Source organism: Dermochelys coriacea, chromosome 3, assembly GCF_009764565.3.
Source record: "Dermochelys coriacea isolate rDerCor1 chromosome 3, rDerCor1.pri.v4, whole genome shotgun sequence".
NCBI lineage: Eukaryota > Metazoa > Chordata > Testudines > Dermochelyidae > Dermochelys > Dermochelys coriacea.
Window position 1 is genome coordinate 7,534,265 of NC_050070.1, and position 14,749 is coordinate 7,549,013.

General features: G+C 42.3%; 1 protein-coding gene across 18 annotated transcripts in view; it reads left to right on the forward strand.

Moving 5' to 3' along the window:
• Nucleotides 1-14,749, forward strand: part of HMBOX1 (homeobox containing 1) — a 154,264-nt gene that overhangs the window by 90,636 nt on the left and 48,879 nt on the right. For 14 of the 18 annotated variants that reach the window (XR_006279659.1, XR_006279660.1, XR_005292207.2 and 11 more), the window contains 3 exons: nt 7-486; nt 2,545-2,630; nt 13,602-13,712. Coding sequence is in view for 14 of the 18 variants with exons in the window: in XM_038397214.2 (XP_038253142.1) it covers nt 7-486; nt 2,545-2,630; nt 13,602-13,712 (677 nt within the window). In the remaining 4 variants the exon portion in view is untranslated. The remainder of the gene's footprint in view (nt 1-6; nt 487-2,544; nt 2,631-13,601; nt 13,713-14,749) is intronic. The other 4 variants (XR_006279662.1, XM_043510081.1, XM_038397216.2 and 1 more) reach the window with 1 other exon arrangement.

Sequence of the window (14,749 nt, forward strand, 5' to 3'; positions counted from 1 at the left end):
TTTTAGTCTGCTGGAAACCATGTCTCACTACACAGATGAACCCAGATTTACTATAGAGCAGATAGACCTGCTTCAACGCCTGAGACGTACTGGAATGACCAGACACGAAATCCTCCACGCCTTGGAAACCTTGGACCGTCTCGATCAAGAGCATAGTGACAAGTTTGGAAGAAGGTCTAGTTATGGAGGTGGTTCCTATGGCAACAGTACCAACAATATCCCAGCATCTTCCTCTACAGCCACAGCTTCTACACAGACCCAGCATTCTGGGATGTCCCCATCGCCTAGCAACAGTTACGACACCTCCCCACAGCCTTGCACTACTAATCAGAACGGGAGGGAGAGTAACGAGAGGTTGTCGGCTTTCAATGGGAAGATGTCGCCCACACGCTATCCACTTGCAAACAGCTTGGCTCAGAGATCGTACAGTTTTGAAGCCTCTGAAGAGGACTTGGACGTAGATGACAAAGTGGAAGAATTGATGAGGTTAGTAAAACTTGTAGATGGTTCAGTAAATCAGCCTGACGAACCCTCTAAGAAGAGAACTGCATCTCGGGTGGAGCAGGGAAGGAGGGTTACTTTTAGTGGTTATATGTATTGTCAATAGAGTGAGGGGTGCCTTAGATAATTATCCCCATGTTTGTTCCCCGTTGGCCACCCTCCCCTTCGAAGCCCTGTGCACATTTGTCCTGGGCTATGTCACAGATCCCTCTTCAGTCTTAGTTTTTTCCAAAGCCTGGATTGAGTTCCTTATCTCAGTGCACTGTTTCCATGCTCACCACATTCAAATCCCTTGGAAACAGCCCTCCTCTCCCATGAGATTTTCCACCACTGGCTCATGTCAGTCCAATGCCTTCTCTTTCCCTATGTTGTATGGGAGAAGAGGGAAATGGCTCTGTTAATGCCTTCTTTACAGACTTGCAATATACCATATCTTATCTGCCTTTTGGATAGTAAGCTCCTTGTGGCAGGACTGCCTCTGTTAGTGTGTTAAGAATTACAGCACTGAAATAAAAACAATTATGAAAAGGCAGGTCTCATCTATGGAGAATTTATAGTCAAGGTCAGTGGTCATCTTTTTTCCTGTTGAAGGTCGTCTTCCTTGTTAGGCAGGATACCCCTTCCATTTAGCAATATGGGGAAGGTTAGGGCGGTTGTTGCTCCAAAATTAAGAATCCATGATCTTACTAGTGTATAAAATGAGAGATGGAAGATTGGCTCAAGCAAGAGGCAGAATGAGTGGTGAAATGTAGCGTCTTTTAAATTCGGTTGTGGGTTTTGTTTTTTTTATTTTATGATTTATTTTTTGTTGCTGCTACTGTTCGTTGTTGTTTTGGAGTGTTATGTTTTCTCATGTATACTTGGCAAACATTGGACTGGGGCTTGCAGACCCCTGGAGGACATGCATTTTAAAGAGGGACTGAGTGAAGGTGTGGTGGCTGGGTCAAGGAGGCTCAGTAATGAGTGGGAAGAACCACAAAGGTGATTAGTCATGCTGCTTGGGCTCAGCATAGTGGGGAATCTGAAAGAGTTGAAGGTAGCAGTAGACAGGCGCTCCTTTCACTGAAATCTACCTGTTGTCGGATTGGGAGTTCATGAGCATGATGCCCCAGATAGCGTTTGATGCTTGTTCCTGTTGAAATGTCCCATGTTTTCTTGTGTGGAGGGTGCAGGTTGGGTGTAGAAGAGATGGCGAACCTGCAGTATTTGTCTTTCACTCACACTTTCCAAGCTTGAGGCTGGTCACATTGCAATTTTGATCACCAAACCCTGCTCAGAAAAAGTCAAAGGAAAAATGTCTTACTCAGGAATAAACTCGACCTGATTTTAAAAGCCCAGCAAAACAGATTCTGAATTTCACAGGCGCAGGTGTTTGTTTACTGCAGTTTAAGCTTGCTGCACATTACAGCCCCTAAGAAACCAGTAAATTCTTTTCCTTTTAGCATAATTATTCAGTCCCTTCTGAACCATCTCTCCACACTTTTTAAAAATAATCCTTCCAGAAAAACTAGGGATATAACCATGACGGGCATTCCTTCATTCAGTGCACCCACACACCAGGCTTTTGGGGGTGAGGGAGTTTGTTGGGGTGGAGGTTGCAAAATCTCTTTTCCTTCCTTCAGCCCCGTTGTTTGAAATGTTTGAGAGGGCTTGTCGATATCCTCATTTGTGGAGCTAACCATGCAGGCCCTGCAATCTTTTATTTTTTGTGCTTCATTTTACGACTGAGTTTTAATGCTGGTGTGAGAGATTTATTCATCCCTGTGTAATGAAACTTTGTACATTCCATATGGCAGCCCTACGCCTAGTATGAATTACATAGGCTATGAGTCATCCATCCGTCTGCTGGGATGCTTTGATCAAACATGACACTCATTAAAAGAAGTGTGTCCACTGGTGAACTATTTTGACTCTTCTCCCCCCTCCCCCCCCCGGGAAAGATCCCCCCACCCCTTAAGCAAAGGAAACAAAGCCATTTTACATCTTCAGAGTGCCCTTTCGTCTGTCTGTCTCTCTTGTGTTTTTTTTGTTTTGTTTTGGTAGGAGGGACAGCAGCGTGATAAAGGAGGAAATCAAAGCCTTTCTTGCCAATCGGAGGATTTCTCAAGCAGTTGTTGCACAGGTAACAGGTAAGAGCTTGAAGAGCCCTTTACTCATTTTGGGTCCTGTGTCTAGCCTCCTGTGTGTGCTGGTGCAGATGTTGGATTATTGCTCGGCTTTCTGCATTGCAGTGCAGATCTGTCAGCTTAGTCATGATAATGTATGCCTTTGATTTAAGACCCATTGTCCCGCACATCATAGAACTTTCCCAGTGAATCACTTTGTGTGTGTGTGTGTGTGTGTGTGTGTGTGTGTGTGTGTGTGTGGCTTTTGGTAGCAAATTTTATTTTATAGCATTGCAATAAGCGCAGAGTTCCTATCTTAAAACTAAAACAGTTTTCTTTAATTCTGAAGTTACACTATTAAGTGTGGCAAATGTATATACACAAATACATATCTGGGAATGTATCCATAGCTGGCATGAATACACTTAGCATACTGATTGTGAGAGTTTGTCCACTTGTCCTTGAGTCACAGATAATAATAAAAGGCAGATTGAGGGGCGAGGGAATGGCCATATTAACTGTAACTTTGTTTCAAAGAGGAAAGTACCGTATTTCTTTCTCTTTCCCTCTTTTTCTCCATTGGCATTGGGGAGGAGTGAGCAGACTCCAGTAAAGCTATTTAGACCTTCACACAACACACTGTTTGCAAAGCACTTTACAAATGTGGATTAATTCTTTGCAGAGAGGTTTAAGTGGCTTGGCAAAGGCCATACAGAGAGTTTGGTAGCAGAATCAGGAGTACAACTGGAGACAAAACATGCAACTTACTCTTCCTGACCTTTATTTATTTATTTTTTAGACCGACGCCTGAATAGAAGTCTTGAAATAGTCAGATAATTAAGAAAGAAAATGTGACTAGAAGTGTCAAACTCTTGTGAGAGGAGAAGTTCTAGAGAATTGCCTTGTAGGAAATGATCCTGCACTGATGGGAAGATGGCCTGGATGGTGTTCTAGCTCTTTTTCATCTCTCCTCCCATGTGAAGAGAGAGCGAACAAATGCTTGGGAAGTGTGCCACCGCTTCCGGTATACCCACTCTCGGTTTACAAAGGCAGATGCTTTGTGAGGAAAGGAAAAGAAACAAATGCATTCCTTGGATCTTTCCAAAATTAGGATTATTTCTGGCCCTCTTGTTATAAATCCCAATTTGACCAAAAAAGACTACCTCATGGATGAATCCGTCCCCTAAAGCTTTATCTGCAGGTGTTGCCAGTCAGTTAGGCCTTTAAAGAAAATTCTAATGTGGACAGTGTAGCTCTATTGAAGGACATTGCTTCAGGATTCCAGGTGTAAACTTTTAACTCCCCCGTCTCTCCTAAAAAAGGCATTCTACAATTGGGTTGTTAGGGATGAGCACATGAGTGAGTGACTGTTGGCTGCATGGTAGCTAAAGTGATGTGTATGTCAATTTCAAATCACAGATCTTGAACTAGATCTTCAGGTCATGCAAATCAGCATAGCTGGTATAAATTGATTTGCACTAGCTGAGGATATGACTCTTTATCTCCTTCTACTTGCTAGCCAGAGGCACCCCTTTTTTTTTCTTCCCCATCTCTTCACATAATTTTACCATTCTTGATGCAAGAGCCTTCTCTGCTCAATCTTCTGCCATTTGGGACTACTTTCCTGTCTTCCTCCATCCCATTTAAAATCTCCTCTGAAAATCTTTTTCCCTTGCCTAATCTTACCTCCACTGCAGCAATTTGTAAGACCCCCTATAGGTCTAGAATCCAGTTCTGTAGAGCTGCCATGCTGCTGACATCTCCATGATGCTACTCAGCAGCAACTGTAACCCGCTTCTGTTCTATGGCCCAACATCCTCCTGTGGACACAGACTATGGGAAGCCCCATCTCAAGGGGTCTGACAAGCAGCAGCCTCATGGTTCCTCATTGGCTCCCCACTCTATACAGACCCAAGGGGCATTACAGGAAGTGTCCAACAACAGTGTGGATCTTCTGTAGTTGCCATAATCATTTCTGCTCCCTGCTCTGACCTTGACTTGCCTTGGACTTTGCCTCCTCACCTGGACCCTGAAACTTCACTTGGACTCTGACCTTTGGTTTTGACCCTGCCATGGAACCTGAATGCAAATTCCTCCACTTCTTCCAACCTCAGATTTGCTCTGACCCTTGGTCCCAACTGCCCTTGTTGGGATCCTGTTTAATTTTTATGAAGTGTTTTGGGATAGAGTTCATAGAAAAGGCATGATACAAAAAAAATACGCTCTTTTCTATGCATCTGCAGTAGCAAACTATGACTTCTTCCTTTTTATTTCTCTATTGCTGGTGAGGGGGATGGTGGGAAAAGGAGGGGAGAGAAAAAATATATAATTGTAGCTGAACGCTGAATTCTGTTGCTGAGGTAGTACAATGTAGGCCTTTCAATCTGAACCATATTCCCCCTACTTAGTTTTGTTTTTTGTTTTGTTTTGTTTTTTAATGACCATAAATTTATGAAGTGATCAAATAATAAAACTGACATGGAGTAGTAAATGAGGAAGGAACACAGTAAAGTCTTCTGTAGTGTCAGAAGAGAACAGTGTGAAAAATGGCAAAGGAAATTATGAAATGGTGACTAGAAAATAAAGAAGCGATTGATAAGGAGAAAAACCCAGCAGAACATTTACTAGCGCTCATACTAAATACAGAAGCTGCTTTTTATAGCAACTTTCTTTAATGGTTTCTGTAATAAGATAAACAAGAAGCTCTTGGGTTGGGAGCTGTATAAATAATCTTCTACTGATAAGAAAAATGACAGTATAAACAGGAGCTAATAATAGTTCCTGCTGAATTTCCCATCTTGTTGTTTGAAACTCCTTTAACATAGTTGCAGCTTTACTCCCTTCAGGGGTAGGTTTTCAGCATTGCATGCGGCGAGTCAGATGCCAAATCCCCCTTAACAATAACGGAGAGTGGCACGTCTTAATCTGTTGTGATTAAAAACTGAAAATTTGCCCCTGAACCAAATGTTTATAGGTACTAGGGTAGCATTTCTCAAACTGGGAGTCTCAACCCAAAAAGGGGTCACAAGACTATTTTAGGGGGCTTGAGAGCAGTGGCTGCTGGCCGGGCACCCAGCTCTGAAGGCAGCACTGCTGCCATTAGCAGTGCAGAAGTCAGGATGGCATGGTATGGGAGAGTTGTCACAGCCTGAAATATTTTCAAAGGGGGTCCCAGCAAAAAAAAGTTTGAGGTCTCTTGCAGTAGGGCAAAGAGTGTTTTTCTGCGCTTACTAAAGGAAGCTGCCAAGTAATTTAGGACCCTGATGTAGGGTTTGAATTTGGGGGGTTTTGGGGGCGGGGCAGAGTTTAAGTGTAGGTTTATGAAACCTAATACCTGCATTATGTATATATTTAATGGAGGCCATAAAAGTATCTGAGCACCTCACAGATTATTAATGTATTTGTGCTCACAACACCCCTGAGGCAGGGTACTGCTAGCATCCCCATTGTATAGATGGGGAACTGTGGGACAGAGAGGCTAAGTAACTTATCCAGTGTCACATAGGAAGTCTGTGGCAGAGCAGGGACTTGAACCTACGCTAGTGGCCTAGCCATTCTTTCTCTTAGAACATCAGTTCATACGTTTCAAACATACATAACGACAGGGTTTTTTCTAACATGTTTGTCAACAGTCATTCTGTTAATTCTATTTGTATGGCTCATCCCTGTCCCACCCTTTCTCTGTCTTGACTATTTAAACAATAAGCTCTTGAGAACAGAACCATCTCCTATGGTATGTACAGAACCTAGCACAAATAATAATCATCTATGCAGTGCAAACACAGCAACACGGAATAGCGCACAAAGCAAAACCCAGTATGAAGAAAATGAAACTTATGCTTAGAGTAGTTCCATTGTCACACTAAATGGAATTCAAAAAGTTATCGACCAGCATAAATGGTGAGAAACAGGTTTTTAAAATATTTGGTGTTGGTGGTGACACAGGTGAGGATTTATTTTAACATGATTTTGATCTTTGCACCTTTCCTCCAAACAAACTTTGCTGACGTACAAAGTTGATTGATGTTCTTTGCAGGCACATATTGTACAAATCCAGGATTCATTATTATAAACACAAGAATGAAGGCATAAAATCAGTCCTCCTCCAAAACCAGTGCTTAATTTGTGCCTGGGCTTGGCAGTTCATAGCCCTGGCACCGCTAGGCTTGGCAGTTCGTAGCCCCGGCACCTCTGGGCTTGCTGTCAGTTATGAAAGTAAAAAAATTGCTTGAGCCCCAGCACCTCTTTCATTACAAATTAAGCATTGTCCAAATCCCATACTTTCCAGGTGCTTCTATATACTTTTTTTGCAAGAGACATTAAAAAAAATAAAAATTACAGCCACAGAGGATGAACGCACCCATCTGTGAGAGGAAGGGGAAAAACAGTTATTAGGGGCTTGTGTGAGCAGCAGTCTCCAGGGTTGTGAGCAGGTATGCGCTGAACACACTAGAGTAGCAAGCCTCTCTGCCTGCCTTCTCCTGGTGTTGGTTTTTGCTGCCTCTTTGGCATATGGGAGGTAAATTTTCTTCCAAATCATCTGCTTGGGGGACGTGGCCCAAGGAGCAGTGCAGTCTGAGGAAATATCTCTGGGTTATCATCATCTGTGAATCGGAACCTACTATGGGGAGTGTGTCTGGGAAAAGACCTGGCGAAAAAAAGAGCAGAGGCAAAATGAGAGCATGGAGAGAAGCAGGAAGAGGGACAGAATTGCAGGCATTTGACAAATATTCATTAAAATGTCAAACTTATCAGAATTTGCCACGGTTCTTTTGTGACTGCTTCTCCCCCCTGCATTTTCTGTGACAAAGCTGCGTGCCCTCATCATGATGTACAGTACTCCTGGCTTGTTGGCCCAGAGACCAACGGACCGCGGTCTTCCTTGTGATCTGTGAGTCAGTCTGAGAGATTTTTTTCCAGACAGCCGGATATTAGATGCTCCAGATAATTACCTTCGTGAATTTGCTTTTGGCAGCGTTTTTTTCCTGCCAGTGTAATTTTCTGAAATAGCAGGATTAGAGGCTATGTAACTGGATGGTACTGGTGTTGGATTGAGAAGCATCCCTTTCCCAGGACTCTGGTGAGTCCACTGTATAAAACCAAATTTTTAGGAACTAGAAATTGTATCACAATCAAATATTTTTTGTTGTTTGTTTTTGCTACGAGGACATCATTAAAAATAAATAACAGAAGGATGGAGTTGTGGTTAAGGCCCTACATTGGGACTCAAAAGGTCTAGGTTCGGTTCCTGGCTCTGTCACTCACGTTGTGTGTGATGTTGGGAAAGTCACACTCTCTCTGACTCAGTTTCCCAACTGTAAAATGAGTATAATGATACGTGTCTATATAGGCTGCAAGGTCTTTGAGGCAGAAATCATCTCTTGCTTTGTGTACTATGTACAGTGTTGGGGCCTCTAGACTGGATCATGATACAAATAATAAAAAAAATTGTGTATTTCACAGAGGAAATAATTCCCAGTAGCCTTAATTAGCATTTCATAAATACAAAGTATTATTTAATTTGCATTTTTCAGAGTAGCAGCCGTGTTAGTCTGTATTCGCAAAAAGAAAAGGAGTACTTGTGGCACCTTAGAGACTAACAAATTTATTTGAGCATAAGCTTTCATGAGCTACAGCTCACTTCATGCTCACGAAAGCTTATGCTCTAATAAATTTGTTAGTCTCTAAGGTGCCACAAGTACTCCTTTTCTTAATTTGCATTAGCATCCCAAATTTGCTAGCATTTTTCTAACAGTGGAAACTACAATATTTGCCCCAGAGAGCATCCGATCTGAACTGACAAAGATAGATGAAGGGTTGGGGAGGAAAGTGATCACAAGAAGTTTGAAAGTGATGCAGTAGAGAAAGGGCAACCAATGGAGAACTCAAAAAAGTTGACTGATCGAAACAGTGAGCGAAGAAGATGACCTTAGCAGCTGCATTTTGTATGGGCTGGAGTTAGGAGGGTTGGGGGTGATGTGGGTGTTGGAGAAACCACAGAGACTGAGATATGAGGCCTGAACAAGAATTTTAGCCGTGTGGACAGAGAGAAAAGGGTCTGATTCTCAACAGGAATGATTACCTGGAGTTAGTGTATTGATATAGACAAGATGCAGCCCACAACATTCTGAAGTGCAGGTCATGGGATTCCTTAGTCATTACAGAACCTGCAGTAGTGTGCATAGAATTTGTAGAAGAGCACTGTTCTAATCTGTGCATTTCAATGTCCTGTACAAAGGTCCGTTTTACAGAAAGGGATTGACTGCACCAAAGTGATGTACCAAAGACCACAATGAGGCAGTAGTGAAGCTGGGAATAGAACCCCAACATCCTGGCCCTCACTCCTTTGCTTCAACCACTGGACCAAGTTACCATTAACGTTTGCAGGCAGCACGAGTGTATTAGGTAGCTGCAATCAGTACTATTTTATACAAAACAAATATAGGAAGTTGGCAGTGCAGCCTCTCTGGCAAAGTGTGGATGCCCCAATATATTATTATGAAAATATGTTCTGCATCCAAAACTTTAGTATTTGATACTTTGCTTTTATATCCTACTTTGTTACCAAAGAGCTGTACACACAATATTTGTATTACATAATTAAAGGTAGACCACGGTATTTAGAAACCAGGTAATAAACTAATGCTACCCTCACCCATCAACAGACAAAACTCATCCAGCTGAGAAACCACAACTGAGAGGCCAAACGCTTAAAGCATGAAGCTCTGTGCTCAAAAAGTGTCCTGATGTGGACTGTGATGTGTCCAAAGAATCAGGTCTCTTTACTGAGCACATACTTCCAGTTGACATGATTTCAGCCCCCGGGATGACTAAGTGGGAGTGCCTCAGCTGTTTGCACCATCTTTGATAGATAGGGCAGAGGCAGTCCCTGAAAGAGGTTGTTTGGGGATATTCAATAAAAGCATACAGTCCCGCCTGCAGCAAGCCAGTCAGAATATACTCATGGAGCCTTCAAGTTCTCTCCTGCATCCTTGCATGAGGATTTCTGTTGAACACAAAGGAATTCCTGTTTAAAAAAAACCAAACCCACCCTTTTCCTGCAGGACAAATGACATTTTAGTAGCTCCAGAATTATATACAATGCAGGCTAGTTAGGAACATAACTATGATTTTTGAAAACCTAGTTGGAGTTAACCCATATGAATTAGACTCCCCTGAGATTTTGAATCATTCTGAAATGTTATTAGCATCTTTGTTTAACTCAAAAATACATGTTAGGAAAAAATCCCTTATTAGAAAAAATATAAAACTCCCAGAGCCTATTTCTCATAAGTTAAATATGATCATGAGATCACAAGATGGGAAAGGTAGGTATGAGTACATCATGAAAAACTACTTCATGTTGTGTATTATAACTCTAAACAGGTGTTGGCACAGGTGGTGATTAGCAATATATTGTTACTGTGAGCACCTCCTAGAACTTTAATTCCCAAGAGAGTTTGTATGCTGTTAACACTTTCTAGTGGCTGAACAGCCTTGTTGGGAATGCACCCTTGGCAGTTCCTTTGCCCCATCTGTTAGCCTTCTGCTTCAGCCATTTGAACACTGAATTATATAAGTTGTTGGAATAGCTTGTGGTGATCAAAAATGAGTATGTGATTTTCATCCAAGTGGGTTTTTAGACCTGTCTCTTTACTTGTGAAACTGGTTAGTTTTGGAGTGGTAGGCATGTTAGTCTGTGTCAGCAAAAAAAAATGTGGAGTACTTGTGGCACCTTAGAGACTAACAAATTTATTTGGGCATAGGCTTTAGTGGGCTAAAACCCACTTCAGCGGATGCATGCCGTGGAAAATACAGTAGGAAGATCTATATACACAGAGAACATGAAACAGTGGGTGTTGCCATACCAACTGTAACAAGACCAATTAATTAAGGTGAGCTATTATCAGCAGGAGAAAAAAAACCTTTTGTAGTGATAATCATGATGGCCCATTTCAAACAATTGACAAGACGGTGTGAGTAACAGTGGGGGAGGGGGGGGAGAAATTAGCATGGGGAAATTGTTTTTACTTTGTGTAATGACCCATCCACTCTGTCTTTATTCAAGCCTAATTTAATGGTGTCCAGTTTACAAATTAATTCCAATTCTGCAGTTTCTCATTGGAGTCTGTTTTTGAAATTTTTTTGTTGGAGAATTGTGACTTTTAGGTCTGAAATTGAGTGACCAGGGTGGCTGACGTGTTCTCCGACTGGTTTTTGAATGTTATAATTCTTGATGTCTGATTTGTGTTCGTTTATTCTTTTGCGTAGAGATTGTCCAGTTTGGCCAATGTACAGGGCAGAGGGGCATTGTTGGCACATGATGGCATATATCCTATTGGTAGATGTGCAGGTGAACAAGCCTCTTATGGTGTGGCTGATGTGATTAGGTCCTATGATGCTGTCCCTTGAATAGATATGTGGACAGAGTTGGCAACAGGCTTTGTTGCAAGGATAGGTTCCTGGGTTAGTGTTTTTGTTGTGTGGTGTGTGGTTGCTGGTGAGTATTTTCTTCAAGTTTGGGAGCTGTCTGTAAGCGAGGACTGGCCTGTCTCCCAAGATCTGTGAGAGTGAGGGATTGTCCTTCAGGATAGGTTGTAGATCCTTGATGTTGCGCTGGAGAGGTTTAAGTTGGGGGCTAAAGGTGACGGCTAGTGGTGTTCTGTTATTTTCTTTGCCTCTGTCGGAGGGATTGGAGCAAATGCGGTTGTATCTTAGAACTTGGCTGTAGACAATGGATCCTGTGGTGTGGTCTGGATGAAAGCTGGAGGCACGTAGGTAAGTATAGCGGTCAGTAGGTTTCCGGTGTAGGGTGGTGATTTTGTGCCATCGCTTATTAGCACTGTAGTATCCAGGAAGTGGATCTCTTGTGTGTACTGGTCCAGGCTGACGTTGATGGTGAAATGGAAATTGTTGAAATCATGGTGGAATTCCTCAAGGGCTTCTTTTCCATGGGTCCAGAGGTTGATGTCATCAATGTAGCATAAGTAGACAACATTGTCTACAGCCAAGCTCTAAGATACATCCGCATTTGCTCCAATCCCTCCGACAGAGACAAACACCTCAAGATCTCTATCAAGCATTCTTAAAACTATAATACCCACCTGCTGAAGTGAAGAAACAGATTGACAGAGCCCAGAAGAATACCCAGAAGTCACCTACTCCAGGACAGGCCCAACAAAGAAAGTAACAGAATGCCACTGGCTGTCACCTTCAGCCCCCAACTTAAACTTCTCCAGCTCATCATCAGGGATCTACATCCTATCCTGAAGGACGATCCCTCACTCTCACAGATCTTGGGAGACAAGCCAGTCCTCGCTTACAGACAGCTCCCAAACCAGAAGAAAATACTCACCAGCAACCGCACACCACACAACAAAAACACTAACCCAGGAATCTATCCTTGCAACAAAGCCCGTTGCCAACTCTGTCCACATATCTATTCAAGGGACACCATCATGGGACCTAATCATATCAGCCACACCATAAGAGGCTTGTTCACCTGCACATCTACCAATATGATATATGCCATCATATGCCAACAATGCCCCTCTGCCCTGTACATTGGCCAAACTGGACAATCTATATGCAAAAGAATAAATGGACACAAATCAGACATCAAGAATTATAACCTTCAAAAACCAGTCAGAGAACACTTCAGCCGTCCTGGTCACTCAATTTCAGACCTAAAAGTCGCAATTCTCCAACAAAAAAACTTCAAAAACAGACTCCAATGAGAAACTGCGGAATTGGAATTAATTTGCAAACTGGACACTATTAAATTAGGCTTGAATAAAGACAGAGTGGATAGGTCATTACACAAAGTAAAAACAATTTCCCCATGCTGATTTCTCCCCGTCCCCCACTGTTACTCACACCGTCTTGTCAGTTGTTTGAAATGGGCCATCCTGATTATCACTACAAAAGGTTTTTTTTCCTCCTTCTGATGATAACCCACCTAAATTAATTGGTCTCATTACAGTTGGTATGGCAACACCCATTGTTTCATGTTCTGTGTATATAGATCTTCCTACTGTATTTTCCACGGCATGCATCCGATGAAGTGGGTTTTAGCCCACGAAATCTTATGCCCAAATAAATTGGTTAGTCTCTAAGGTGCCACAGGTCCTCCTCGGTTTTTTTGGTTAGTTTTGGTTTGTGTCCTAATTAATTTGTCCTTCAGTGTTATGGATGGAATGCCGACGTTGATCCTGCATTCCACTTCACTCTGAAAAAATATATTCAGCTTCTGGGAAATTTCCTTCTCTTACTATTTTTATGAAAGTCTGATTTAAATTTCTCTTGGAGAGACTGATCTTTTCACCTCTAGGTCAGAGGGTCTAATCCAGCCCAGGTACATAGTGTTTGGAAGCAGTTTATCATCTGACAGCTGGGTTTTGTTTTGTTTCTGGCCTGTGAGATATGACTTGGTAGGTGAATGAATTCATTTTCTTTTGGACTAATATCTGTATATCACGGACTGCTGTTCTGCTTTCACCTTATTGTCGAATGCTGCGTGCACCACAAGCATTTAATCATCATAATCACTTTAATAACCTTCTTAGTCTGTAGATCTCGAAGCACTTTACAATGATGGGTAAGTACCAATATTCCCATTTTATGGAGGGGAAACTGAGGCACAACAATATGATTTACTCAGTCATGCTGTGAGGGTCCGTGGCCAAGCTAGGAATAGAACCCAGACCTGCCCACTCCAAAGTCTGGTGAACTTTCTACTAACTGCTGGACTATGTGCCTGCTGTGGGTGTGGAATCTGCGTCAGGTCAAAAATAATAAAGGACAAAAGTTGAGGCACACTGGTGGGACACTGCGGGGGGGAGCTTGAACCGCTTACCTTTTCTATGTATAAAATATTAGCTTTCCGTTTCTGGGCCTTTTAAGCTAGTACCTTTCACTAGCACTGAATCCATTCAAAATTTAAATAGAACAAAAGTTCTCTCTCTCTCTCTCTCTCTCTCTTCTTCTTTCTTGTAGGTATCAGCCAGAGTCGGATCTCTCACTGGCTGTTGCAGCAGGGGTCAGACCTGAGTGAACAAAAGAAAAGGGCATTTTACAGATGGTACCAGCTTGAGAAGACAAACCCTGGTAAACAAAAGAAGCTAAGGTTTTACTTCTGAAATAAACCCTGGGTCATGTTTGTGAGTGGCACTGATTGTTCACTTCACCTTACTGTACTGAAGCGTCTTCAAAGTGGTGGTATCCCATAACTGAGTTACTTTTTAGAAAGTGGGAGGAATGGGGATAAGCCTACTTGTGAATAGAACTGCTTTTAAGCGTAAACTCTTGGTTGCAGCAAGTGACCCAAAGCACTGCCTCTCCAGCTGTTCAGCTCTGGCCTGTTTCTTGGTTGCTTGGCTCATTTTTACACCCTCTGAAAGAGTGGGAATATGTAGTCTCTGTGGGAGGTGTAATCAGATGGCTTTAAATTTACACCAAGCCGCTCAATATAAATAAAAGACAAGCCCTGCTGGATCAGGAGAAGGGAACTTTAAACATGCCATAGCATTGAAAATAGCTGTGCCATATAAACTAACAGGAGGTTTAAGGACCTGATCCAGAGCCCCGTAAAATCAAGGGCAGTCTTTCAGTAGACTTTCATGGGTTTTGGATCATGCCCTGAACCTGTGGTTGGGATATGATGGTGTCAGGATTTGTCTTGCAAAGCCTGCTTGTTTCTCTTTTGAAAAATCAAAATTGTGGGTATAGAAAATCACAGAAATAAGAGATGGAAGGGTTACTTGTGAAGTTATCATCTTGTCTGTCCCCTTGCTGGATTCTTCCTTGTAGTTTCTTGCTTGACCCAGGCTTCCATTATTCCCTTTTGACAGACAATCCCACAGTCCCTGACCACCACCTTGATACTATTCAGCCTCAATTTTCCTTTGTTTAATCTGAGGCCTGCTTATACCCACCCTGTGCCATCTGTCTTCCCTTTGAAATGTAATTGATTTAAAGGGAATCAAAACTCAGTCTGTCTATTGTGAGCTTTGCTCCAAAAGTCTGAGTTGCGTTAAGGAAAACTCCAGTAAAAATAGATTTTGAAAACCAGTGCTTTGTGTGTAAACTGCACATAAAGAGGCTTCATACATCAGTTGGTCCAGGAATACTTTAATTTAAGGTCA